We start from the raw sequence: 26463 nt of genomic DNA, 5'->3' as shown, positions 1-26463 counted from the left end.
TATAAAAGGTGGAATTAAGGTAAATGGACACTCATATCGGAATCCCCATTCTATCCTCCTATACAGATACTCTCCTGGTTCTACAAATACTACTTCAAATTTCTCCAAGCATCTCCAAATAAGTTGGAGACCATCTTCACAAGAACTTCTTCCTGGTCAGGGGTAGGTCCACCATACAGGACCTCTACTCCAGAGTCTCGTGACATTCCAGTCCCAAGTCATATATCTTTCCTTTGCTTTAATGACCTCTCCATGAGGGGTGCCTATAACACTCAGTCCTATTTCTCTCTGCTTTACCCAGTCAAGATTGGTACCCCCAATTCGAAGGAGAAAATCCATATGATTCCTTGGTATAAGCCCCCATTGCTGTTGGAATTGCTTGATCTCACAGTTTTTGGTTGCTTCTCCCGTGGACAGATAGATGGTGATCCAATAGCCATGTGGTGGATGAACCCATAGATGACCCAACGAAACAGTATGTTCCTTGCTTCCATGGATCAGTCTGTGAAAATAAACAAACAAAACACAGGCCTCTAACCTTATAGGTTAGTACATCTTACATGACTATATACTATTTTATATCTACCCTATATATTCATGAACTATTATACTTACTTTCTTGATAGATACAGTTTGATTTGATCAGAATGCCTCCATACATCCCCATTCGGAATGGCCACCAGAATGACTATAGGACTGGCAACATATTTCACAGGGAATGGTCCTTTCCATGTGGGTTTTAGCTTACCCTTACTCACCAATTCTTTGAGCATCACTTGGTCTCCTATCTTCCATTGGTACACAGATGGTCTTTTCTGTTCTTCCCTTTGTCTTCGCTGATTTTCTTGTGCCCAAATTTCTTCAATTGTTTGTACCAAATCTGTTATCCAAACTTCTTTCTGCCCATTAAGGTATCTCTTTTCTAGGTGGGAATTCAGGGGTTCTCATAGCTTGTCTGTCGTTAACTTAAACGGCGAGTACTTACTTCCAGCTTGTCCCAAGGCTCTCATGGTCATTAGGATTGCAGGTAAAGCAGTTTCCTAATCTTGACCTTGTGTTTGAATTTGCTTGGTCAAGGCTGCTTTTATTTCTCTATTCTTTCTTTCCAATTTTCCTGTACTCTGTGGGTAGTAGACTACATGCCATTTTTTTGTTTCATTCCCATCATCAATAATAATGCTTTTACCACTGCTCCCACAAAGTGAGGTCCTTGGTCACTATCTGTGGTCAAGAGTATACCCCATCTGCTGAGTATTTGGGTCCATAAAGCCTGAGCTGTAGTTTGAGCTGTGTTATCTGTTGTGGGGATTACTTCCACCCATCTTGAAAAATCTATGAACACCAAGCAAAAGGTTTTTCCTGTAGTTCTTTTCAAAGGTCCATTGTAATCCATTTGTAATTTTTGCCATGGGCCCTTAATGTCAGGTTGGTGTCTCGGTATTTTTTCTTTCCTGCTTTTAGGATTAACTTGGGCACACGCTAAGCCTTGTTGACAAAATCTGTTAATATGCATGTCCATTCCTGGCCACCACATTACTTTTTTTTTTTTTACTTGTGCTAATGTTCTCTTAGCCCAAAAATGTCCTTGTTCATGTGCAAATTGGATTATTTCTTCTCCATATTGTTCTGGAGGTACCCATCTGGGATGGGTTGGATCACAGAAACCCCCTTGGGGCTGCCAACTGATGTGCCGAGACTACTTCTGCCCCTGCTTTCCTTGCCAGTTTGGAACTCCAGAACCCTGCCTGGCTGTGCCAGACATGCTTGCTGGCCACAAACACAGACCCAGGTCTGAACCACGACCCACAAACTGCAAGCTTAATTGAAAGCAGCTTAAGAAGTGTTCTTGTCTTTAACACTCAGATGCCCATCTCCCAGTGGGGTCCAAACCTCAAATAAATCCATTTTACCCTGTATAAAGTGTATACAGGGTAAACTCGTAAATTGTTAGCCCTCTACAACACTGACAGAGAGAGATGCACACCTGTTTGTCCCCCCTCCCCCGGTATTAATACATACTCTGGGTTGAATAATAAGTAAAAAGTGATTTTATTAAATACAGAAAGTAGGTTTTAAGTGGTTCCAAGTAGTAACAGACAAAACAAAGTGAATTATCAAGTAAAATAAAATAAAACATGCAAGTTATGCCTAATACAGTAAGAAAACTGAATACAGATAAAACCTCATACTCAGAGGTGTTCCAGTAAGCTTCCTTTTACAGACTAGTCTCCTTCTAGTCTGGGTCCAGCAATCACTCACACCCTGTCTAGTTACTGTCCTTTGTTCCAGTTTCTTTCAGGTATTCTTGGGGGTGGAGAGGCTCTCTCTTTAGCCAGCTGAAGACCAAATGGAGACCCAGCAGCACCCCAAATTGAAAACTTCTGAAATGAAAGAAAGCTAGGAAGGACAATCATCCTATTTCCCTTAACACACTATCAATGCCTCCCTTATGTCCAAATTAATCTTCTGCCAGCTTACCTTTATCTAAGGGTATGCCTTCACTACCAACGTTACGTGGTTGTATAGTCACGGCACCAGTGCTGGGAGAGAGCTCTCCCAATGCTGTAAAAAAAACCCCACCCTCACGAGGGGCATAGCTGTCAGCAGTGAGAGCACAGCTACCAGCGCTGGTGCACTGTCTACACTGCCGCTTTACAGCGTGGAAACTTGCATTGCTCAGGGGGTGTTTTTTCACACCCTACAGCGAGAAAGTTTCAGCGCTGTAAAGTGGCAGTGTAGACAAGGCCGAAGTATTGCTCTCCACCAGGCACTAGGAAAGGCAAGATGCTGTGCCATCTGGGTTTGATAGAAAAGAGGCATCAAACTGTGTGTGCCATGTGCATCTTGATAAAACTACAGCCCAAATGGTTTTATTATTTTCCTCAGCATGACATACAGGAGGGGCAATCAAGATCAGCCTGGCAGAACATGCATGAGAACTGTCTCTGGACAGATAAGCAATTGATCAAAATCACATTCTCTGATCTCTTGGGACCAAATCCTGTACTCATTGAAATCAAAAGAAGTTTTTCTATTGAGTTCAATGGGAACAGGCTTTGACATTTGGAGAGCAAAGAACAAAACCACTCAAGCAAGGGCTATGTTGCTTATACCACAGGTATCAAAAGCTGCTGACTCGTGAGAAAGTCAGCAGACATCTGATCTTTGTCCATTGCAAGGGAGAAATCAGCAATAGATAAGGTTAGAACAGACTTTGTACCATATCCTATTAATAAGGCCATCTGCAAAGGATCAAGGAAATATGAAGGCTCCAGATTACCTTAAAGTCCACAGTCTCTTGGTTAGAATGTTCCCATCGGTATATGTTCATAGTCCAGAGGCTGGAGCAGGAATCAACAACACTGTTTAAACACCTTCCGCCCCCCCGGACCCCTGACCAACTTAACAGCACAATACATATGCTAATAAACTTAAACAAAGCCTTTGTTTAAATTTGTTAGCATATGTATTGTGCTGTTAAACCCATATAAAGAATGAATGCCCCTTCCTACCCCCAGTTCTGCTCCTTTAAGGAGCAGAGTGCAGCTCCACCCTCACTCCGGGGTGGGGGCTATTAGCGCCTCCCCAAGTCTTTCCGGTACAACATACCCACTAAAAATCTCTTGCAGGTACTGCATACTGGAGCATATCACCCGACTTGCGCTCCTGAATAGATCCATCTGTGAACCATACCCACTTGTGATCCAATATTGCCTGTAGTAGGTCCCCTGCTTCTTGCACAGGCCACTTGTACTGTGTCTGTTTGGGTACAGGCATTCATGTTGTTCCCCTTCTATTATTAGAGCATATGGAAGTTGTCAAGGCTGATTCTCCACTCTGGCCCGTTGAGTGCAGAAGGTGGGGGCCTGCAAGGATTCTAAAAAATTAATGCTGGCAACTCCAGGCTTGTATTAAACTCCCAAGGTTACAGCTTTTCTCTGACCTTGGATGGGTAGATGCTGCCCCCACCCAAGTGCAAAACCCCTTTGAGAACCCAGGAAGGAGCACTTGGTAATTCCTTCCTGTGGAATACCCTCAATCCCTTTCACCCCGCCTCCGGGGAAGAGCTGAGAGAGAAAAACAAAGGAAATCAGCTGTTGCCACCAGCTAATTAAACAACATGTGCACAAACCTCTTAGGACACAAAATCCAATCCCATTCTTAAAATAGGTAAATTTTATTAAAAACAAAAAGAAAGAAAATACATTTGGAAACTCAGGTTATTGCTAGATTTTAAAAAACCCACTTAGAAGAATTAAGCATCAAGAATAACCTTCTTGAGGTCCAGCTTAAAGATTACAAGCAAAACAAAAGCATTTGGGGTTAGCACGGAGAAGTCCACAAGCTATAAAGACATAAAAAGAGAGAAACCTAATCACGTCTTCCTAGACATTTCCTGATCTACTTACATATTTGGGGATTTCAAGTGAGTAGTTTCTAGTTTTGATTCAGATGATTTTTCATACCTGTCCCAAAGCTTTTTACAGCATAGTTGCTGCCCTGTCTGCCTCTCTCTGGAAAAGAACAGACAGACCAACCAAGGGGAAGTTTTCCCCCCAGTTTTAAAAAGTTCTAGCCTTCCCATTGGCTCTTTTGGTCAGGTGCCCACTCCCTTCCTTTTACCTATGCAGGGAGAATTTTTAACCCTTTACAGGTAAAGCAAGTAGAGAACCGCTACTAAAGGGGATTTTATAGCTAACTGGCTGGCTGGGTGCCCATAAAAGGGAGCTACCCCACCTTTCATTTATCACAGACGTAGTGAGGGTTCCTTTACTTTATTCACCACAAGCCTGCGGTTCTGTAGAATCAGAGCCCACTTAGCCAAATGATGATCATTTACTCTAATATCAGAAGTCTTCCTTTGCAGAATCAGTTTCACTGGGGTGTGAGCTGTGGTCACAATAATAGGCACTTGTCCTGTTATATATTCCCATTTTTATAAAGCCCATATAATAGCCGAGCATTCCAGTTCACATGGAGAAAATGTTGACTCATGCGGTGTTAATTGCAGCTTCCATAAGCCACAGGGTGTTGCTTTCCACATTTTCCTATAGTAGTACTGCATCTCCCAAGCTGTGCGATACAATTAAGTAAAAAAGACTTGGCTGGATCTGGATATGCTAATGTTGGTGCAGTCATAACTGCTTCTTTTAGCCTTCTGAATGCCTTTTAAGACATGTGACTCCTTCGAGGGGAAAAAGAGTATAAGAATCAAGCAGAGTAAATTTACTTTGTGCTCGCACTGATCCCGCACTGGGTCCTCCATGTCCTTTGTTGGACCGCCCCACTCCATGTCCCATGCCAGCATGATTAGGACCGCTGTAGCCTGCTTGGTTGCTGTAAGCAACCTTGCTGACTGCCTTCCAGGAGGAGTCACTTATTTTGCTCACTAGCTTTTCTGCCTCCTGTGTCATTTAAATTAATCTGGCCTGATCCAACTCCTCTCAAGATCCTATAAACACCTAACTAGGTTCCCTTAAACCATCATATAACAAATCCGTTACTTGTCCTTCCTCCTCATCAGCTAGAGAACCTGTTAACACAGTCTAACACAAAAAGCCATAACTGACTCTCCCTCCTTCTGATGCATCAGCAAAACTGCCTTTTTTAACTCAGAAGGGGTTAAGAAATATCGAACTATCCTCTGTACCACCACCTCTCTGTCGTCTCGATTTGACTCCATTTCAAGCTCTGCTAACATTGCCACCCCTTCCGTAGGGCCAGCACAAGTTATTACCAACTCTTAGGTCTCCTGAATCCAAATACTTTCTAACAGTGTATCCCATTAACCAGGTCAGACATGTTTTCTGAGTCAAGGGGCCTAATTGCTTTGCTAATGCCTGCTTCTCGCTCTTGGTCAACTGATGCGTTGTCTGTTCCAATACATAGCCTGGGGATTTAGGTATCTGAACCACCCCTGCCGGCTGTCTTTCCATTTCTTCCCCTGATTTAACAGGCTCATCCTCCTCATCCAGGAGTTCAAACACCAAACTTCCCTCTTGATCTTTCACCATTGTACCATCAGTGTTGTATTTAGCTCTGTATCTCTGTTTTCTAATCACTTGTGGACGCCTTACAGATATATCAATGTTATGGTATGTAGCTGACTCGCTGCTTCACTCCCATACTTTTTGCCAGACTTGGCTTTACATATTCCTCCACCTTCTCTTGTGCTTTTTCCTTCTGCCACTCCTCCACAGCTTTTTCCCATTCCTTATCATTCCAGGAATCATAATCAAAAGCTATGCTACAAATAGTTTTTCTAGCCACCTGTCACAGTTCCTTCCCCACTCTGAACTCTAGGCTACAGATGTGGGGACCTGTATGAAACACCCCCTAAGCTTATTTTTACCAGCTTAGGTTAAAACTTCCCCGAGGTACAAACTATTTTACCTTTTGCCTTTGGACTTTATTGCTGCCACCACCAAATATCTAACAAATATATAACAGGGAAAGAGCCCACTTGGAAACGTCTTTCCCCCCAAAATCCTCCCAAACCCTACACCCCCTTTCCTGAGGAAGGCTTGAAAAAATCCTCACCAATTTGCATAGGTGAACACAGACCCAAACCCTTGGATCTTAAGAACAATGAAAAAGCAATCAGGTTCTTAAAAGAAGAATTTTAATTGAAGAAAAAGTAAAAGAATCACCTCTGTAAAATCAGGAAGGTAAATACCTTACAGGGTAACCAGATTCAAAACATAGAGAATCCCTCTAGGCAAAACCTTAAGTTATAAAAAGACACAAAAACAGGAATATACATTCCATTCAGCACAACTTATGTTATGAGCCATTTAAACAAAACAGAATCTAACACGTATTTAACTAGATTGCTTATTAGCCCTTTACAGGAGTTCTGACCTGCATTCCTGCTCTGGTCCCGGCAAAAGTAACACACAGAGAGAACCCTTTGTTTCCGTCCCCCTCCAGCTTTGAAAGTATCTTGTCTCCTCATTGGTCATTTTGGTCAGGTGCCAACAAGGTTATCTTTAGCTTCTTAACCCTTTACAGGTGAAAGGGTTTTTCCTCTGGCCAGGAGGGATTTAAAGGTGGTTAGCCTTCCCTTTACATTTGTCACCACCAAAGCAGATTCCAGCTTATTAATCACTTCAATGCATTTCTTATGATTTTCTTTTCCAGGTGGCTTTGTAGCCTGTTCAGTTAAAACGGACACAGCAGCTTTATATTATTTTTCCTCCAATTTATACTTTTGCTTTTCCTGCATTTGTGCATCAATATCACATTCCAATTCATGACAAGTTTGGGTTAAAGCAGCCATCTGCTGGACATTAACATTTTGCATCAGAGCAGTTTGCAAATCTCTTTTCACCCCCTCATTTTGCAATCTTAGCTTTTCCGGCTCCTGTTGCAAACTTTCCTTCTGCTGTTTCCAAATCTCCCGCTCCCCTGCAAACTTATTCAGAGCCTGATGCATAATCCACACAGCAGCATTTATCCTTTGTTCCCTCTTAGGAGTAGGAGTGCCACATATCTGATATTTTGACAGCATTTCATTCAAACACCCTTCCTTATTGTGACAGGGCAGAGTGGTCCCGCACTGGTACCACAGAGGTTAACGCTTCCTTCCTGGCAGAGAAAGCCCCACCCCGGAAGCCCTGCTGGGCGTGCTCCAACTGGAGACTAGGTATAAAAGCCTGCAAAGCTGCTCAGTCTGGACTGACCACCGGAGGAGAAGGAGGCACACTGCCAGCTCCTGAGGAGGGACAGCCAATGCTTCAGGATCCAGGGGCCAGCCAGGCTGGGACACACCCAGCGTCTCAGATGGAGGTCTTGACAGGAGGGGATGGACCGCAGGGCCCCCCCGCCCCCCCCGAGTGGAGAATGACGTTGAGGGTAGGAAGTGACCCAGGGGAACTTTAGAGACAAGCAGCGTTAAAACTACACTGACACTCGGCGTGTTGTGGGCAGATCCCCGCCGAGCTAAGAGCGAGGGGAAACCCGCCAATAGGCAAGCCCTGGGTCGGGACCCGGTGGAGGGGGTGGGCCCAGGTCCACCTACCACTCCGGTCATTGGGATATACTTCCCTGCCTGAGAGGGGGAAGGCTATGGACTCTGGCCACTAGGCCATACTGCCCTGATATGCAGGGCGAGTTGTGTGGACTCTGGCCGTTGGGCCACACTGCCCTGATATGCGGGGCACAACACATGGACGTTGACCTTGGGGTCCATTACCCCGACCAAGGGGCGAGCACGGGGAAACTGGCCATTGGGCCACATTGGGACACCCTTAAAGGGACGAGCGTGGGAACTTAAGAGTGGCGAGGCCCCAACACCCCATCCACCCCTGCCACAAAGGGGTGCTGCGGTGCCGGACCTGTCACACTTATACAGGACAGGAACAGCGTTTGGCAACCATGGATCAGAATCAAGATCTTCACATGCCTGTCTCAGTAAACACCTCTCCACCATCCCCGGGGGTTTCAGGGCGTCCCCCTTTTCCCCCAGTTCACCAACCCTTCCCTGTCTGCATTTGCGAAACATCATCGACTCTAGGAACGACTAATACAACCCCGCTCACCGGTATATTTCCTTCTCTGCGTACTGTAACTAAATCAGGTTCCCCGAGCTAAAATTAATATAAGGCAGAACTGATTCAGAACAATATTTAAATTAGTTGGTTAAAACCAGTGATTCAGGATACCAAGCTCCTCAAAGGCCACCAGTTCAGAAAACAGTCTGATTCAGTTTAAAGACCCTTTTTCTTGGACATGATAGTAATCATCCTCTGCTACCAAATGTTGGGCCCTTGGGGCTACTACACCTGGATGGATCTTTAATGGCTCCCAGTGGAACAGATTACTGTCATACCAATGAAAACGGTCCACAGGAATTAACTTGTATACACTACAGTTTATTTGAGAAGGAATTACACAAGCGGTAAAAGATTACATTAAGCACATAACTCCTAAGTTAGATATTAAAGAACTATACATTCCTCTTAATGAGCCTCTCTTTCACAAACATACACAAACAGGTCCTGTGCTAGCCTCACACAGTTCCTGCTTGGCAAACAGAGAAAGTAGTTACAAGTCTATGGACAACTTCCTTCCTCCAGGTCAGGTCTCCTCAGCCCTCTGGTCTATCTTGGATTCCTTCGAGGCAAAGCCTTGGCTGCCTGGAAACCCCTCTGGTCACAGTCCTACTGGAACCCACAGAGCAGAGTTTTGGCTACTCTGTCTAGCAGCATCTTCAAGCATCAATTAAGGAATCCCCTCTCCCTTTTCTCCTCCTTCTCATCTCTCAGTAATTTACTTTGCTTGATTCTTATACTCTTTTTTCCCTCAAAGGAGTCACATTTCTCAAAAGCATGCCCAGTGGGCGTGTAGTTAGTAATTTTAGCTGATTAGTATTTTGGAAGGGGCTGGGAGGTGGGTATCAAACAAAGACCACTCCATGTTTACTCACTCATCAATCATTCACTCTGGCTCTCTGCGTGGTGTCCTTGCTGTAGGGTCACTATAACCAGGTCAGTCTGTGCTCCATGCTGTGCTCCATGCTTTGTGCATGTGATATTTACTTTTGCATGGGCCTGTATTTACCGACCAATAGGTTCAATATCGATCGCACATGCGGGCTTTTCCATTCCTTTATCAAATCTGCTTTTGCTTAAAGGGACCCTGCTCCCAGGATCCTCTGCAGTTCTTCAGCCATGTTTAAGTCATGTCAAGTTGTGCTCACACCATTCATTCAGCACAGCCAGACAAATCTGGCACCATTCCAACCTCTTCCCGCACCCCCAACGCCCCGCCCCCTGCTTGCTCCTCTCTGCCCCCTTCCCTCTATGTGAGTGATGGGCAGGGCCTTGTAGGGAAGAGGGCAAGTGGGGGTGGGGCCTCTGGGCAGAGGGTGGGGCCATGGTCCAGGCACCGGGACCCACAAAAGACTAATCTGTCCCTGGTGTTGGTGGAAGGGTTTGGAATAAAATACAGACTGAACATTGAAAGGAAGTGGGTCTGAGCAGTTTCTGGGGCATCAGAGGTTGGGGACAGAGCACCGCCCTGTCCCACTGGAATAAGGGAAAAAACAACCATTATGACATGACAGTGTTTGTGTTATAGCATCAAAGAAAGACTACAGAAGGGACAGAGATCCCCTTTGTTCAGAGTCAGGCAAGGTTCCCTAATATACTTAATGCTGAGTCGTTTTGGCTGCTTTTCAACAGTACAAAGACCCTTTTGATTCCAAGAGAAATCTGCTAATCACAATCTTCTTGCACCAAGCGGCTACTTCCTGGTGCATTTAATCTGGGAGATAAACTCTTACTTGGAAGTTTCAAGCAGCTCCCAGCATTGTTGTAGTGGCTGATCATGAAAGGCAAGTACATCAGGAGTTGGTGGGAGAGGAGAGAGAGACCAGTGCTCCTTAGCTGTGACTCAACCTTTGTCAGGAAGGAGATCATCCCCATCCCAATTGGTGCTGAAAAGATTGTAATGGCTGGTGGTTTTTGTATGGAAGATAAAACCACCCAGAGCTCACATGAGTGAGAAATATGTATTTAGATGGTGTATAATTCCTCATGCCTTAGGGCATATAGTGACCTCTAAATGACACAGGCTAGGAAAACAATCTCCCTTGGTTGTGGACAGGTTATTCCATTACTGCCTATTCCAGAGTTTGAAGTGGGTGGTAGTGGATAGGTTTCCTGACTACCTGTATGGAGCCAAGTTTCTGGTACACTCAGACAACAACACATTGACCTATGTGCTAATATCGACTACGTTTGATACCACAGAACACCAATGGCTCTTTGCATCGTCCACTGATGACGTAAGTCTTTGGTACCAGCCTGGTCTGAATAATGCTGATTCCCTGTACTTCTGCCCTCTCCTACTGGATTGATTGAGGACTATTCCTGAATCTGGGGTAAAAGCCATGTGCCCACTGTTGGACCCAACAGACCAACAAATGACAGCACACTTGCAAAGTGTGGTAGACCAGTTGGATGCCCCTCCAGAAGCTATTTTTGCAGCCAATGCCTGCTTCACCAATTGGATGTGATTTCTCTATAGCAGCTGAGCAAGTCTGCCTTGAGAAGCTCAGTATACTAACTCTAGTTTACGGGAAACTTATTTTATATCTTGGAGAAGGGACAGCCAGAGTCACCAATTAAATCTTAGCTGGATGCACCGCTGTTCTTAAGGGAATAAAGTAAGTGTACGCAGTACAACAGCCCTTTCCTCCGGGTAAGTCAGGGCTCCCCAGCCCTGGAGAAACAGCTAGTGCTCCCTATTAAGTTTAGGATTATCCTGTATTCCCTCCATGAAGACATGGGATACGTTGGAGTGGACAAGTCACTTGACTTGATTAAAATCCAGATTCTATTGGCCTCATAGGACTTACAATATAGAGAAGCATTGCAAAGCTTGCTCTTGGCACATACAGAGGAAGACATTGTTCAAAAAAATCTTCCCTTTTGGTCAACATCAGCTGTGGATCATTGGACCTGGTCTGTATGGACTTTGAGTTTGGAGAAAGACAGTACAAATACTGGACACGTACGAATGGTCATAGACTGTCTGATCTAGTATGCTCATGTTTCCCCACTGAGGACCACCGTTGCAAAGGTATTGTCAGAAAACCTTTTTGTCTTCTATGAACTGTCTTGTAGAATCCACTTAGATCAAGACAGATCCCAAGAGTCACCTTATCAAGGAGCTACTGCAGATAGTGGGGGTGAGGAAATCCAGAATGTATCATCTCCAGGGACACCTCAGCCAGAAAGCTTATTAAACACGTTTGGGGGGCATGTTGAACCCTGTTGAGAAACCCAAGTGGAGCCAGCATGTCAGCTTCCTAAAACATGCCAATCACTGCACAAGGAATTAGTCCACCTGATATTCCCCATGTCAAAGTCAGATTCAGGACTCACATAATTTGGAGGGCCATCTGTCGGATTGCCCGTTTCCTTGGCCAGGGCTCTTAACCTGGGAAGCAGCCATTGGCGATTCCTTCATACCATTAGTGGGAGTAATACACCATGCAAAAAGGCTCCTAAGGTTACAAGCAGTAGTTGAAATAATGGCAAATGAAACCGGAGAAAGTTTGTGTCTTATGTTGTTTACATACCATTGGGCATCTGTTAAGTCCCTTCTTTTTCGCCTTGGATGTAGAGAGCAACCTTGGGCAACCCAGGATTCTCTCTCGGTTGCTGGGGCAGAGTCTTGGAGCAGGGTGAGGTCAGTGAGGGAACAGGAGGGTAAGAGGAGAGCGGAGAACAAGGGAATCAGACATTTCGACTAGGCATGCCGCAGCAGCCACAGCACGCAGGCAGGGGGGTAAGCCTTGGGCAACAGGGTCTAAAGTGGCAGAGAAATAAGCCACTGGGCAGTTCTTTTCTCCGTGCATCTGAGTGAGAACTCCAAGCGCACACCCAGATTGTTCGTGGCAGAAAAGGGTAAAAGGCTTAGAATAGTCAGGCAGCCCTAAGGCAGGGGCAGAAGCCAAACCCTGTTTGAGGGAAACAAAGGCAGAATTGGCCTCAGGGGGCCACAGCATGGGGTCAGGCACAGAGAATCGAGTAAAAAGAAAAGGAGTACTTGTGGCACCTTAGAGACTAACCAATTTATTTGAGCATAAGCTTTCGTGAGCTACAGCTCACTTCATCGGGTGAGTTCCTGGAGAGGTTTTGCAAGGGAAGCATATTGGGGAATCCATTGTCTGCAAAATCCAGCCATGCTGAAAAACTTCCGGACCTGGCGTGGGGAGCGGGGTTGGGGAAAGCTAAGGATAGCTTGGACGCGGGTGGAAGAAAATGCACGGGAATCGTGGGAGAGGAGAAAGCCAAGGTATGTGACAGAAACTTGACAGAGTTGTAGTTTAGAGCGAGAAGCTTTGTGACCCTTATTTGCTAGGGCAGTAAGGAGCACAAAAGAGTCAGTTTCAGAGGCAGACAATGAAGGGGAACAGAGGAGTAGATCATCTACATATTGGAATAGCGTGGACCTGGACAGGAAAACAAGGTCAGCAAGGTCTCGGGCTAATGCTTGGGAAAAATATGATTGGCTTTCAGTATACCCCTGGGGCAGTGTGGTCCGTGGGTACTGTTGCCCCTTGTAAGAAAAGGCAAACAGGAACTGGGAGTCAGGGTGAACCAGGACAGAAAAGAAAGCGGAGCACAAATCAACAGTAAAATGAGTTGCATCTGGTGGGATAGAAGCCAGAATCTTTGAGAGAGGCAAGTTTTGATTCTGTCCACCTATGATTTGCCTCTTCCCACCACTGCATGAAACAATCAACCTCTCCTTTTGCCAATTTAGTTTTAGGTTGACCGAGTTTGTCTTTTAAGACGTCTACTCGGTCTTTGTCCCAAGATCCTAACAGTGGCCACTGAATTTTGGGATTCTCCTAAGTTAGCCTTTTGCATTCCCGTACACATCATCTCTCCCCCCCCCCCGCCCCAAGGTCAGCCTTTTGAAGCCATCCCCCACCCATGTCATGAGGTTTTCTGTTCATTAAAACACAACAATGCTAGCAACAAGACAAACATCACAGACAAACAACAGAAAACATAGATCCATGGTATTCTGAGTTATTCTTCCGCTGGCGCCAGCTTGCTTGTAGAGTCTAAAAACAAAAGAAACAATTTCCACCCCCCTAGTGGGGACAGATTATTGCTTAATAATAATACCACTTTCTTTTACAAATTTCCTTGCTAATTGCAGGAAAAACAGAAGAATTACCTCCAGGCTGTACTTATTTTGTTCTATAGTCAGGCTGTTCTATAGTCAGGCTAGTGAATTACCCCACTCACTGGTCATTTATGAAATTCATGAGGTGGTGTACCTCAGTTTCCCCTCTTGTGCAACAGACCATGTTTGCAATAGTTTCTCTGCTGTACCAAGCTTTAAGTTTATTCTCAGGTAATAGCTGAGACACAGCTTCAGATTTTAGCACTATACACACACAGAAAATTCTCTTTTGCCTAACATCCTTGCACTGTGATTACTCTTTTACACAACTGTACCCCGATTACACTTCCATCTTGTACAACTAGACACAACCAGGAGCAGCCAAGTTAAGTTCCAATAGAAACCTCTTACATCCTTTAGTGATTTTGATTACATTACCCAACAGTCAAATAATTTTGATCAGATTCTCTCTCTGCCTGCTGCCTGTAGCAGTCCCTTATAGACCATTTCTGTGGGGAAAGGGCCCATTTTCCCTCAGAATAGCTGTAAAGGCTTCTGGGAACAGAAGCGTAGTGGTGGTAGTAGCCACTCTACCTGACCCCCTTAGCCTAGACCATTTTTCCAGAAATTTATAGGAGTCCGGACTCTTCCTAAAATACATAAACTGAGCCGGCGTTCCTTTAGGGAACTGTCCCGACATCTGGTTACCCATATAGGAGGACTTTACACACCAATCACACAAGAAGAAAAGTTGGGTTCATCAGAGCCATGCCGGGTGCAACACACAAAAGGAGCCCACAGGCTACTGCCTCAATCGCCCTTGCTTTCATACAAAGGGTTTTACCCAAGGTGCGGTGCGGCTGCGATTGTGCAGATTTCACTCACTCAGACCGTGGGGACAGGAACCCTTTGGTCAGCCGATCCCCGGACGGAGACGGTGCCCAGACTCAAACACACCACAGGGAGGACGGATAGACACAGAGACGACAGTCCTCAGTCTGGACAAAACACAGAAATAATTACCTGACCAGATTCCTCATGTAAGATCCCGGGATCCCTACCAGAACAGAGTGGGAACCAACAGGTTCGATGGCGTAGACTTCATTGTGGTCATGCACCCTTCCGTTCTGGCGGAGGACCGCTCGGGCCAAATGCCCAGGTGCTGGCTTGCCACGGCCATCCTAAGAACAGTCAGGAGTCACACGGCCCCAGTGAAGACGGTTGCCATCTCGGTGGAACCTCCAAATTGTCAAAGTTAGATTCAGGACTCACATAATTTGTCAGACCACTCTGTTTATTAGCAAAGCGCTTTGCTAATGCACCCAGATGTGAGCCCCTCTCTGAGGCTCAAGATACCTTATTTATACAGCTAAGCCAAAGCCAATTTAACATGAGACAAAAGAAAGCAGAAACTGACAAATAGTATGCAAATAAGATATGTATGTATAATGTTTACCAATCTCCTAGCTCAGTAGGAGCTCTAAGTTAATTAGTTTGAGGACCCATTGTCTCACACTCCTTAATGTTTCTCTTCCTGACAACTATATTTCAACAAACCCTTCAAGCAGCATTTCTTTAATGAATTATAATTTCAATATAATTCATTCTACTTTCACACCCGTAACATCAAATGTTTGGAAGAGAATAGACTGCCTGTGGACTTGTGCTTTGGAGTATCTGCTGATGGAACTTCTATCATCTAACATTGTTCAGCTCGTTACATGTGAGGAGGAGGAACTTCTTGCTTCTGAAGATGACACAAAGTGCAACTTCCCATGTGGAAGGCTAGTCTATGAATGCATCACTTTATTTGGTGTTCTAAGGTACAGGCTCCCTGTAAAACCTGAAATCCCAGATCCAGAAGGACTCTGTGATCAGTCCATCTGTGACGCCCATAGGCGTGCGCTGAACCCTGTAGCCAAACCCTTCACACCACCAGAGTATCCAGAGGGAACAGTCCTGGATAGCATGGAAGAGCCTACCGAGGGAGGAATTGCAGACAGTGGCATGGAGCCTGAAGTAGGGAGTACATGACCTGTTACCCCAGGAGATCCATCGATACCTAGGTGCTCTGGGTGAGAACTGAAGCCCATCATCTGGTTAACCTATGGCTCTCATAGAATATTAGGGTTGGAAGAGACCTCAGGAGGCCATCTAGTCCAATCCCCTGCTCAAAGCAGGACCATCTCCTGATGGTGCCTCTTTGTTCCACAAATGGGTGTTGGGAGTGTGCTGCGCAGTACTGGAAATCCTTCTGTTATCCTCAAAGTTTAGTAGGACATTGTGCTTGTGTGCGTGTTATATTGCCTGTTTTTGTGGTATTCTTAATCAGAATATGAGCTCAAAAGTATATCTTGATTGTATTATGTACTACCTTATGTTTATGCTGAAGTACTTGATAATGACATCAGATTTTTCTCAGGTGAGGAATGGCATAACTCTCTGTTGGCAGGGGTGGCCAGCCTGTGGCTCCGCAGCAACATGCAGCTCTTCAGAAATTAATATGCGGCTCCTTGTATAGGCACCGACTCCGGGGCTGGAGCTACAGGTGCCAACTTTCAAATGTGCCGGGGGATGCTCACTGCTCAACCCCTGGCTCTGCCACAGGCCCTGCCGCCACTCCACCCTTCCTGCCCCTCCCCTGAGCCTGCTGTGCCCTCGCTTCTCCCCCTCCTCCCCAGAGCCTCCTGCATGCCATGAAACAGCCGATTGGGAGGTATCGGGAGGGAGTGGGAGGCGCTGATCAGTGGGGCTGCCAGTGGGTGGGAGGCTCTGGGAGCAGGGGTGGGGGGCTGGGAGCTGTTGGGGGGGCTGCTGACGTATTACTGTGGCTCTTTGGCAATGTACATTGGTAAATTCTGGCTCCTTCTCAGGCTCAGGTTGGCCACCCCTGCTCTCTTGGGGTTTCCTGGCCCAGGACCTCTGGGCTGAGCCTCCAGGGGCATGTCTACACAGTCTAGAACAGTGAGCCTCCCAGGTGTCAAAGTTTGACTCAGACTCACAATTTATCAGACCACTCTGTTTTATTAGCAAAGCTGCTCTGCTAATACATTTAGAAGTGAGCCCCCCGAGTGGGGCTTGTCTCTTAATTTATACAGTTTTTTGGAGAACAAGTTACAGAGAAGTTACAGACAAAAGAAGAAAAAGATTTTAGTCACCACCCTTCGAGATCCCTGAGACCAGTCACGTATCTTCAATTACCTGCCACCCTTAACAATCTCCTTTAACAGCTTCCAGTTAACTAATTGCCCTTCACACCTTCCATTCTGATGCCTGCTTCTTAGACGTGCTGGCTCTATCTTAATTGCTTCTCCATTCAAAAGCTAACTGTCCCTACGTGTGCTCCCTCAGATACTTTGTAACATGTTTTGGCATGCCCTCTCATATACAATGTATCCAGCATGTTCCCTTATACAACGTTATACTTATACAATGTTATACTTCCACAATCCCCCCTTTTGGTCAAGGCTACGCCCATGACCAATGACTTACTGGATTCCATACATCAATCGTTCTTTTTCATTACTTTCACTGGTGACATTTAACAACATTAGATTAGCACTCTGGTTAGGGGTAACCTGATGGATGGTGTGTCTTGTGCAGTTTTGGATACAAGAAGAAATCAATTGCAAACACACAAAGATTATTAGAATTCCAAACAGGATAGTCAGGATTCCTTGAAACAACCAGTTTCCCAGACTAGAGAAATTGAATAAGTTACTTATCCATTTCCACAAGGAACTTGGTTCTTCGTGGGGAAGGTATGCAATTTGCTCCAGATGGCTAGCACAATTTATTACCTCATTAGTATTATCAGGTATGTATACACAGTATTCTGTTCCAGTTAGAGCACAGGTCCCTCCTTTGGCTGCCAGTATTATATCTAATGCCCGATGGTTTTGGAGGGCCACTTGTCGGACCACTCCTGCTTCTTTGGCTAGAGCTTTTAAGCTCTCTCCTGTTTCATTGGCCATGATCTCAACCACCGCTTGTAACCTTAAAAGCCTTTTTGCATGGTGGATTACCCCCCCTACTGGGACTAAAGAAATGCCAACAGCTTCTTCCCAAGTTAGGGGGCTTATGTTATCCACATACCATTTAGCATCTGGCAAGTCCCTCCTTTTTCTCCTGAAATTACGGAGGCGATTTCCTGGGAGGGATTGAAGCACCCGGAATTGTGGGAAAAGCTGAGCAGGATAACAGATACCTGACCAATTTGCTGGTAACACAGTGTAAGCATTTTCCCCACAAACCCAATGATGTCCCAGTAAAGCTGGGAAGGGTTGACTGCAACCCTTTGACATGTAAGAATTTACGAAGGAGGAATAGTATCCCCCAAAGGGCACAGGATGATTTTCACTGGGAGAAGAGGTAGCATTCACATGACATTTGTAGATGGTGCTGTTTTTCTCAGGGAGGCTGTAGGGGGAGCAAGAGATTGAATCTTTGGTTTGATCCCAGGTTGAGAGGAAGTTTATCTTTCCATACCAAGTTCGCCATTCTCCAACCTTGTTTGAATAGTCCCATACACCATGGTACACGATGTATTGGAGACAGCTGCTCCTCCCTAGATTCAGCCCTGTCCCATTACACACCCAGCACCAGTGGCCCTTTCCTTTCACCACACTTATAAGTTTAGGAACGTATGTTTTTCCCAGCCCCCAAGTGTCATTTTCCTTCCATGTCCTTTTAAGTGGATAGGGTTCTCCAGCAAGCTCTGAGGAATTCAAAGGGATTGCCATGGTGGGGATACTAGCTTGTGAGTGAGCTGGGATGTGGCTGCAGACCCAGCAATTAGAAATATTCAGGATCTGGGCTATCTGCACCTGTTGTTGGATGAAAGAATTGTCACTGTCACTCTGGATTCCCCAGACCCTCAGGACACAGTAGCTGAGGATTAAGCTTCTCAAAGGACACATGTTGGAAGCAGGACCCTTTCTGGTTCCGACAACCCCTTTCGAGGGAACCGCAGTCACGGTTTTATGTCCACCAGGCAGCAGGCGCTAGGCTCACTACTGCTTCTTGTTTGTTGGGTCCTGCTGTCTGCTTACCCTCTGCTTCTGGCAACCCTTACGAGAGCGCAGATTGTAAGGTATTGCAGGCTGTTCCTCTTTGTCTTCTGGGGTTGAAGCTGGTTCTGCGTGGTCTTGCAGAGGTGCTTGGTCCCCTTGAGGTGGCGCTGGCTTACACTGTGAGGCGTGGATCCATGCAGCGATGCTGGATAATTTCACTGCTGTCTGGGTGGTGAGCAGTACCTGGTATGGACCCTTCCACCGGGGTTCCAAGGCGTGCTTCCGAAGGTGGTGCCGCAGGTAGACCCAATCACCAGGCTCAAGAGTGTGACAGGCAGCAGAGGTGGGTTCCGTCGGCCAAGCTGCTCGCACCTGCGAATGGAAGGAGCTCACAGCTTGCATTAACCCTTTGCAGTACTGGAGGAGCATGCTGTGAGTTAGGTTTAGGTCTGGGGCTGGGGTAATAGTAGCCATTGTTCGCATAGGGCGTCCCACGATGATTTCAAATGGACTCAATTTGTGTCTCTGGGATGGGGATGACCGAATTTCCATAAGGGCCAGTGGTAAAGCAGCTGGCCAGTTTAACCCTGTGGAACTACAGATTTTTGCCAGCTTATTTTTAAGCACACCATTTCGCCTTTCAACTGCCCTTGCACTCTGTGGATAGTAAGGGCAGTGCAACAGGTGGGTGACATGTAATACCTGGTTTAGATGTTGAACAATTTTTCCAGTAAAATGTGTTTCCCAGTCACTAGACAAAATGGCAGGAATTCCCTTGGTAGGGATAATGTGGTTTAACAGACATTTTGCAATGGACAATGAATCAGCTTTGCGACAGGGAAAGGCTTCAATCCAATCTGAAAACAGACATATTATAACTAAAATGAATTCATATTTCTGACACTTTGGCATTTGTACAAAATCAAGTTGCCAGTGTAGGAAAGGTGCTTGAGGCAAACCCCGGAACCCTTGTGTTACTTTTACAGATTTGCCTACATTGTGGCTTTGACAAGTAACACAAGCGGCACAGTGGCGGGTTGCAAAGGAGCTGAAATGGGGAGCCCACTACCCCGCCTTACTCATAGCAGAGACCATCCCCTCCTTGCCGACATGCGAAACACCATGTAGCAGGGCGGCTAGAGACGGGTAGAGTGAGAGGGGGGCTACAAAGGTACCGGTGGCGATCGCCAAAGGGAATCAGAATGCAAAGAGCAACCCAAAGCACTCTAGGAGTCTTTCTCTGTTTCTGGGGCAGAATCCTGGAGCTGAGCGAGATGAGACAGGGATGGTGGCATTACAGAGACAGAGAGGGGACCAAGAAACGCTTCTGGTGAAGGTTTTATAGTGGCGGCATGTTTTGCATCAGCATCAGCAAGTGCATTACCTTTTGCCACCTCGGTGTCTGCCGCTGAGTGGCCAGTACACTTAACAATTGCCAAGGCAGATGGTAGTAAAACTGCATATAGGAGAGCGGCAATGTAGGGGCCATTCTTGATAGGGGTACCAGTAGAGGTAAGAAAACCTCGAGCCTGCCAGAGGGTGCCAAAGTCATGCACAACCCCAAAGGCATACCGAGAATCAGTAAAAATAGTGGCAGAGAGCCCCTCGGCTAGAAAGCAGGCACGGGTTAGAGCAATCAGTTCAGCCACCTGGGCAGAGGTCACAGAGGGTAAGGGCACAGCTTCTATGGTCTCAGAGAGAGAGACCACAGCGTACCCTGCAAGAAAGTGGCCTTGGTCATTTCTATAACAGGACCCATCAGTGAATAATACCAGGTCAGAGTTAGGGAGAGGTACATCTGAAAGGTCGGGGCGCGGGACAGTGATAGCGGAGACAGTTGCAAGGCAGTCATGGGGTTCACCATCACTAGGTAAAGGAAGGAGGGTAGCAGGGTTTAACCGGGAGCAGCGCTTAATAGTGACATGTGAGGCTGAAAGCAGCAAAAGTTCATACCTAGTGAGGCGAGCAGAGGAGAGGTGAGCAGTGTTGCGTTGCAGAAGGAGAGTATCCACAGAATGGGGAACCATGAGAGTGAGAGGAGAGCAGAGGACAAGGGACTCAGACATCTCGACCAGGCGCACTGCAGCAGCTACAGTGCGTAGGCAAGGGGGTAAACCCTGGGCTACAGGGTCCAAGGTTGCAGAAAAATAAGCCACCGGGCGATTTCTGTCACCGTGCTCCTGAGTAAGAACCCCAAGGGGACAAGCAGATTGTTCGTGACAGAAAAGGGTAAAAGGCTTGTCATAGTTAGGTAACCCTAAGGCAGGGGCAGAGGCTAAATTCTGCTTAAGGGAGATGAAAGCAGCATTTGCTTCAAGTGGCCATGGCATGGGGTTAGATACAGAGGATCGAGTGAGTTCTTGGAGTGGTTTAGCCAGAGAAGCATATTGGGGAATCCATTGCCAACAGAACCCTGTCATGCCTAAGAAATTTGTGACCTGGCGTGGAGAGCAAGGCTGGGGAAAGCTAAGGATGGCTTGTACCCGGGCTGGATAGAGTGTACGGGAGCCCTGGGAGAGAAGGAAGCCTAGATATGTGACAGAGGTTTGGCAGAGCTGCAATTTTGTGCGAGAAGCCTTATGACCCTTGTTTGCTAAAGCTGTGAGAAGTGTTAGTGAATCAGTTTCTGAGGCAGACAGAGAGGGGGAGCACAGGAGTAAGTCGTCCACATATTGGATCAGTGTGGATCCTGATGGGAAAACCAGATCAGAGAGATCCCTGGCTAGGGCTTGAGAAAAACAGGATGGACTCTCTGTATACCCCTGGGGAAGGATAGTCCATGTATATTGCTGACCCTTGTAGGAGAAGGCAAAGAGATACTGGGATTCAGAGTGAACTGGGACAGAGAAGAAAGCGGAGCACATATCTACAACAGTAAAGTGGGTTGCATTTGGAGGAATAGATGCTAGTATTGTAGCAGGGTTAGGAACCACTGGAAAAGGTATGACAATACGGTTAACAGTTTGAAGGTCTTGAACAAATCGCCACAATTTGCCATCAGCCTTTTGAACTGGGAGGATAGGGGTGTTACAGGGGCTGGAACAAGGGACAATAATTCCTTGTTCTTTTAATGCAGATATAACTGGAGCAATCCCAGCCTCTGCCTCAGGATTCAAAGGATACTGAGACAGGCGAGGCAGAGGTTTGGAATTGTCTACAGTAATCCGAACTGGGTCAGTATTTAATCGGCCCACTTCAAATGGGTGAGATGGCCAAAGGGAGGAAGGAACCTGAGAGATTAGGTGCTCTAGGGACGGAGTTAAGGGACAGCAAGGGACCGGAGTGGAGAGGGAAGTTTCAGACAGCAGGGAGGCTACAGAATCACATAAGGAAGACTGAGGGATTTGCAGATAGACATCATCTGGGGAGCAGTAAATAGAACAGCCAAGTTTGCATAGCAAGTCCTGTCCCAGAAGGTTTGCAGGGGTGGAATCAGAGAGGAGGAATGCATGCTCCTCAGAGAGGGGACCGACCTGAACAGACAAAGGTTTTGAGAGGGGAAAAGAGGTAGAGATCCCTGTAATGCCAACAGCAGACACAGATTTTCCAGATCGGGGAACCTCAGGTAAGTCAGTGGTGCGGATTGTAGAAAGAGAAGCTCCAGTATCAACAAGGAAAGGGAGAGAGAGATCATTTACAGTCAGGACACATTCTCCAGTAGGGGACAGAGGTAATAAGGGAGCTAAAACTTTGTGAGGTTCCCCAGCATCCCGTCATTGTTGGGGTGAAAAATAGGGTTGGGGATCAGCTGGAGGAACCAGCGGGGGGTTCACTTGATTTCCCATACAATTATTAGGTCATCTTGGACACTCTTTTTTCCAGTGTCCAGGCTGTTTACAGTAGTTACAAACCCCAGTTAATCGAGCCCCCTGCCCCCTTCCGCAACCCCGTCCCTGTCCCCGGTGTGGTCTGCTTAGTCCTGAATAATGCTGTATCTGAAGAGCCATTAACTTTTGGGAGGACTGTTCCTCCTTTCCTTTTAAAGTGCAGTGGCAATGCTCTGCTACTGCCAGCAATTTGTCCATGGTTTCAGTCTCCCATCCCACACTTATTCGTTTTAACATGCTGCCTGTGGCAGGGAGAAGACCATCAACAAATGCATGTGCCAAGGCCCCCTGCCCATTTACATCGGGCTCTTGTATTCCTGAATGTTGTAGGAAAATATCAGTTAGCCGGGACCTATAGTCGCCTGGGCTTTCTCCTTGCCCTTGCTTACAGCAATGTATTGCTGTCCAGTTTGTTTTAGCCCTGGTCTACACTAGGACTTTAGGTCGAATTTAGCAGCGTTAAATCGATTTAAACCTGCACCCGTCCACACAATGAAGCCCTTTATTTTGACTTAAAGGGCTCTTAAAATCGATTTCCTTACTCCACCCCTGACAAGTGGATTAGCGCTTAAATCGACGTTGCCGGGTCGAATTTGGGGTACTGTGGACACAATTCAATGGTATTGGCCTCCGGGAGCTATCCCAGAGTGCTGCATTGTGACCGCTCTGGACAGCACTCTCAACTCAGATGCACTGGCCAGGTAGACAGGAAAAGAACCGCGAACTTTTGAATCTCATTTCCTGTTTGGCCAGCGTGGCAAGCTGCAGGTGACCATGCAGAGCTCATCAGCACAGGTGACCATGATGGAGTCCCAGAATCGCAAAAGAGCTCCAGCATGGACCGAACGGGAGGTACGGGATCTGATCGCTGTATGGGGAGAGGAATCCATGCTATCAGAACTCCGTTCCAGTTTTCGAAATGCCAAAACCTTTGTCAAAATCTCCCAGGGCATGAAGGACAGAGGCCATAACAGGGACCTGAAGCAGTGCCGCGTGAAACTGAAGGAGCTGAGGCAAGCCTACCAGAAAACCAGAGAGGCGAACAGCCGCTCTGGGTCAGAGCCCCAAACATGCCGCTTCTATGATGAGCTGCATGCTATTTTAGGGGGTTCAGCCACCACTACCCCAGCCGTGTTGTTTGACTCCTTCAATGGAGATGGAGGCAATACGGAAGCAGGTTTTGGGGACGAAGAAGATGATGATGATGAGGAGGTTGTAGATAGCTCACAGCAAGCAAGCGGAGAAACCGGTTTTCCCGACAGCCAGGAACTGTTTCTCACCCTAGACCTGGAGCCAGTACCCCCCGAACCCACCCAAGGCTGCCTCCTGGACCCAGCAGGTGGAGAAGGGACCTCTGGTGAGTGTACCTTTTAAAATGCTATACATGGTTTAAAAGCAAGCATGTGAAAGGATTACTTTGCCCTGGCATTTGTGGTTCTCCTAGATGTAGTCCTAAAGCCTTTGCAAAAGGTTTCTGGGGAGGGCAGCCTTATTTCGTCCTTCATGGTAGGACACTTTACCACTCCAGGCCAGTAACACATACTCGGGAATCACTGTAGAGCAAAGCATTGCAGTGTATGTTTGCTGGCATTCAACCAAAATCCGTTCTTTATCTCTCTGTGTTATCCTCAGGAGAGTGAGATATAATTCATGGTCACCTGGTTGAAATAGAGTGCTTTTCTTCAGGGGACACTCAGAGGAGCCCATTCCTGCTGGGCTGTTTGCCTGTGGCTAAACAGAAATGTTCCCCGCTGTTAGCCACAGGGAGGGGGGAAGGTTGAGGGGGTAGTCACGCGGTGGGAGGAGGCAAAATGCGACCTTGTAACGAAAGCACATGTGCTATGTATGTAATGTTAACAGCAAGGTTTACCCTGAAAGAGTGTAGCCACTGTTTTATAAAATGTGTCTTTTTAAATACCGCTGTCCCTTTTTTTTTTCTCCACCAGCTGCATGTGTTTCAATGATCACAGGATCTTCTCCTTCCCAGAGGCTCGTGAAGCTTAGAAAGAAAAAAAAATGCACTCGTGATGAAATGTTCTCTGAGCTCATGCTGTCCTCCCACACTGACAGAGCACAGACGAATGCGTGGAGGCAAATAATGTCAGAGTGCAGGAAAGCACAAAATGACCGGGAGGAGAGGTGGCGGGCTGAAGAGAGTAAGTGGCGGGCTGAAGAGAGTAAGTGGTGGGCTGAAGACAGGGCTGAAGCTCAAATGTGGCGGCAGCGTGATGAGAGGAGGCAGGATTCAATGCTGAGGCTGCTGCAGGACCAAACCAGTATGCTCCAGTGTATGGTTGAGCTGCAGCAAAGGCAGCTGGAGCACAGACTGCCACTGCTGCCCCTCTGTAATCAACCGCCCTCCTCCCAAAGTTCCATAGCCTCCACACCCAGACGCCCAAGAACGCGGTGGGGGGGCCTCCGGCCAACCAGCCACTCCACCACAGAGGATTGCCCAAAGAAAAGAAGGCTGTCATTCAATAAATTTTAAAGTTGTAAACTTTTAAAATGCTGTGCTTAAAGTGCTGTTTGGCATTTTCCTTCCCTCCTCCACCACCCCTCCTGGGATACCTTGGTAGTCATCTCCCTATTTGTGTGATGAATGAATAACGAATGCATGACTGTGAAGCAGCAATGACTTTATTGCCTCTGCAAGCAATGATTAAAGGGAGGAGGAGAGGGTGGTTAGCTTACAGGGAAGTAGAGTGAACCAAGGGGCGGGGGGTTTCATCAAGGAGAAACAAACAGAACTTTCACACCGTAGCCTGTCCAGTCATGAAACTGGTTTTCAAAGCTTCTCTGATGCGTACCGCGCCCTCCTGTGCTCTTCTAACCGCCCTGGTGTCTGGCTGCGCGTAACCAGCAGCTAGGCGATTTGCCTCAACCTCCCACCCCGCCATAAACGTCTCCCCCTTACTCTCACAGATATTGTGGAGCACACAGCAAGCAGTAATAACAGTGGGAATATCGGTTTCACTGAGGTCTAAGCGAGTCAGTAAACTGCGCCAGCGCGCCTTTAAACATCCAAATGCACATTCTACCACCATTCTGCACTTGCTCAGCCTGTAGTTGAACAGCTCCTGACTACTGTCCAGGCTGCCTGTGTACGGCTTCATGAGCCATGGCATTAAGGGGTAGGCTGGGTCCCCAAGGATACATATAGGCATTTCAACATCCCCAACAGTTATTTTCTGGTCTGGGAATAAAGTCCCTTCCTGCAGCTTTTGAAACAGACCAGAGTTCCTGAAGATGCGAGCACCATGCACCTTTCCCGGCCATCCCACGTTGATGTTGGTGAAACGTCCCTTGTGATCCACCAGAGCTTGCAGCACTATCGAAAAGTACCCCTTGCGGTTTATGTACTCGGCGGCTTGGTGCTCCGGTGCCAAGATAGGGATATGGGTTCCGTTTATAGCCCCGCCTCAGTTAGGGAATCCCATTCCAGCAAAGCCATCCACTATGACCTGAACATTTCCCAGGGTCACTACCCTTGATATCAGCAGATCTTTGATTGCGTGGGCTACTTGCATCACAGCAGCCCCCACAGTAGATTTGCCCACTCCAAATTGATTCCCAACTGACCGGTAGCTGTCTGGCGTTGCAAGCTTCCACAGGGCTATCGCCACTCGCTTCTCAACTGTGAGGGCTGCTCTCATCTTGGTATTCATGCGCTTCAGGGCAGGGGAAAGCAAGTCACAAAGTTCCATGAAAGTGCCCCTACGCATGCGAAAGTTTCGCAGCCACTGGGAATCGTCCCAGATCTGCAACACTATGCGGTCCCACCAGTCTGTGCTTGTTTCCCGAGCCCAGAATCGGCGTTCCACAGCATGAACCTGCCCCATTAGCACCATGATGCATGCATTGTCAGGGCCCACGCTTTCAGAGAAATCTGTGTCCATGTCCTGATCACTCACGGGACCGCGCTGATGTCGCCTCCTCGCCCGGTATCGCGTTGCCATGTTCTGGTGCTGCATATA

General features: G+C 46.9%; 2 protein-coding genes across 2 annotated transcripts in view; both read left to right on the top strand.

Annotated features, from left to right (window-relative positions):
* The window catches only part of LOC140909091 (solute carrier family 23 member 1), an 82860-nt gene that overhangs the window by 15613 nt on the left and 40784 nt on the right, over positions 1-26463 (top strand). The window lies entirely within an intron of this gene.
* On the top strand, positions 23203-24977 carry LOC144930248 (uncharacterized). The gene is made up of 2 exons (XM_078851801.1): positions 23203-23846; positions 24436-24977. The coding sequence occupies exons 1-2, from the start codon at positions 23264-23266 to the stop codon at positions 24975-24977; spliced, it is 1125 nt and encodes a 374-aa protein (XP_078707927.1). The 5' UTR covers positions 23203-23263.

This window comes from Lepidochelys kempii, chromosome 1 (assembly GCF_965140285.1).
Source record: "Lepidochelys kempii isolate rLepKem1 chromosome 1, rLepKem1.hap1, whole genome shotgun sequence".
Lineage (NCBI taxonomy): Eukaryota > Metazoa > Chordata > Testudines > Cheloniidae > Lepidochelys > Lepidochelys kempii.
The sequence above is the reverse complement of the archived record's forward strand: the minus strand, read 5'-3'. Positions and strand labels throughout refer to the sequence as shown.

Excerpts from the sequence above, each read along its gene's own strand:
- LOC144930248 (XM_078851801.1), top strand. The coding sequence starts at position 23,264 with ATGCAGAGCTCATCAGCACAGGTGACCATGATGGAGTCCCAGAATCGC. Across the intron at positions 23,847-24,435 it reads AGGTGGAGAAGGGACCTCTG|CTGCATGTGTTTCAATGATC; the intron begins GTGAGTGTACCT and ends TTTCTCCACCAG.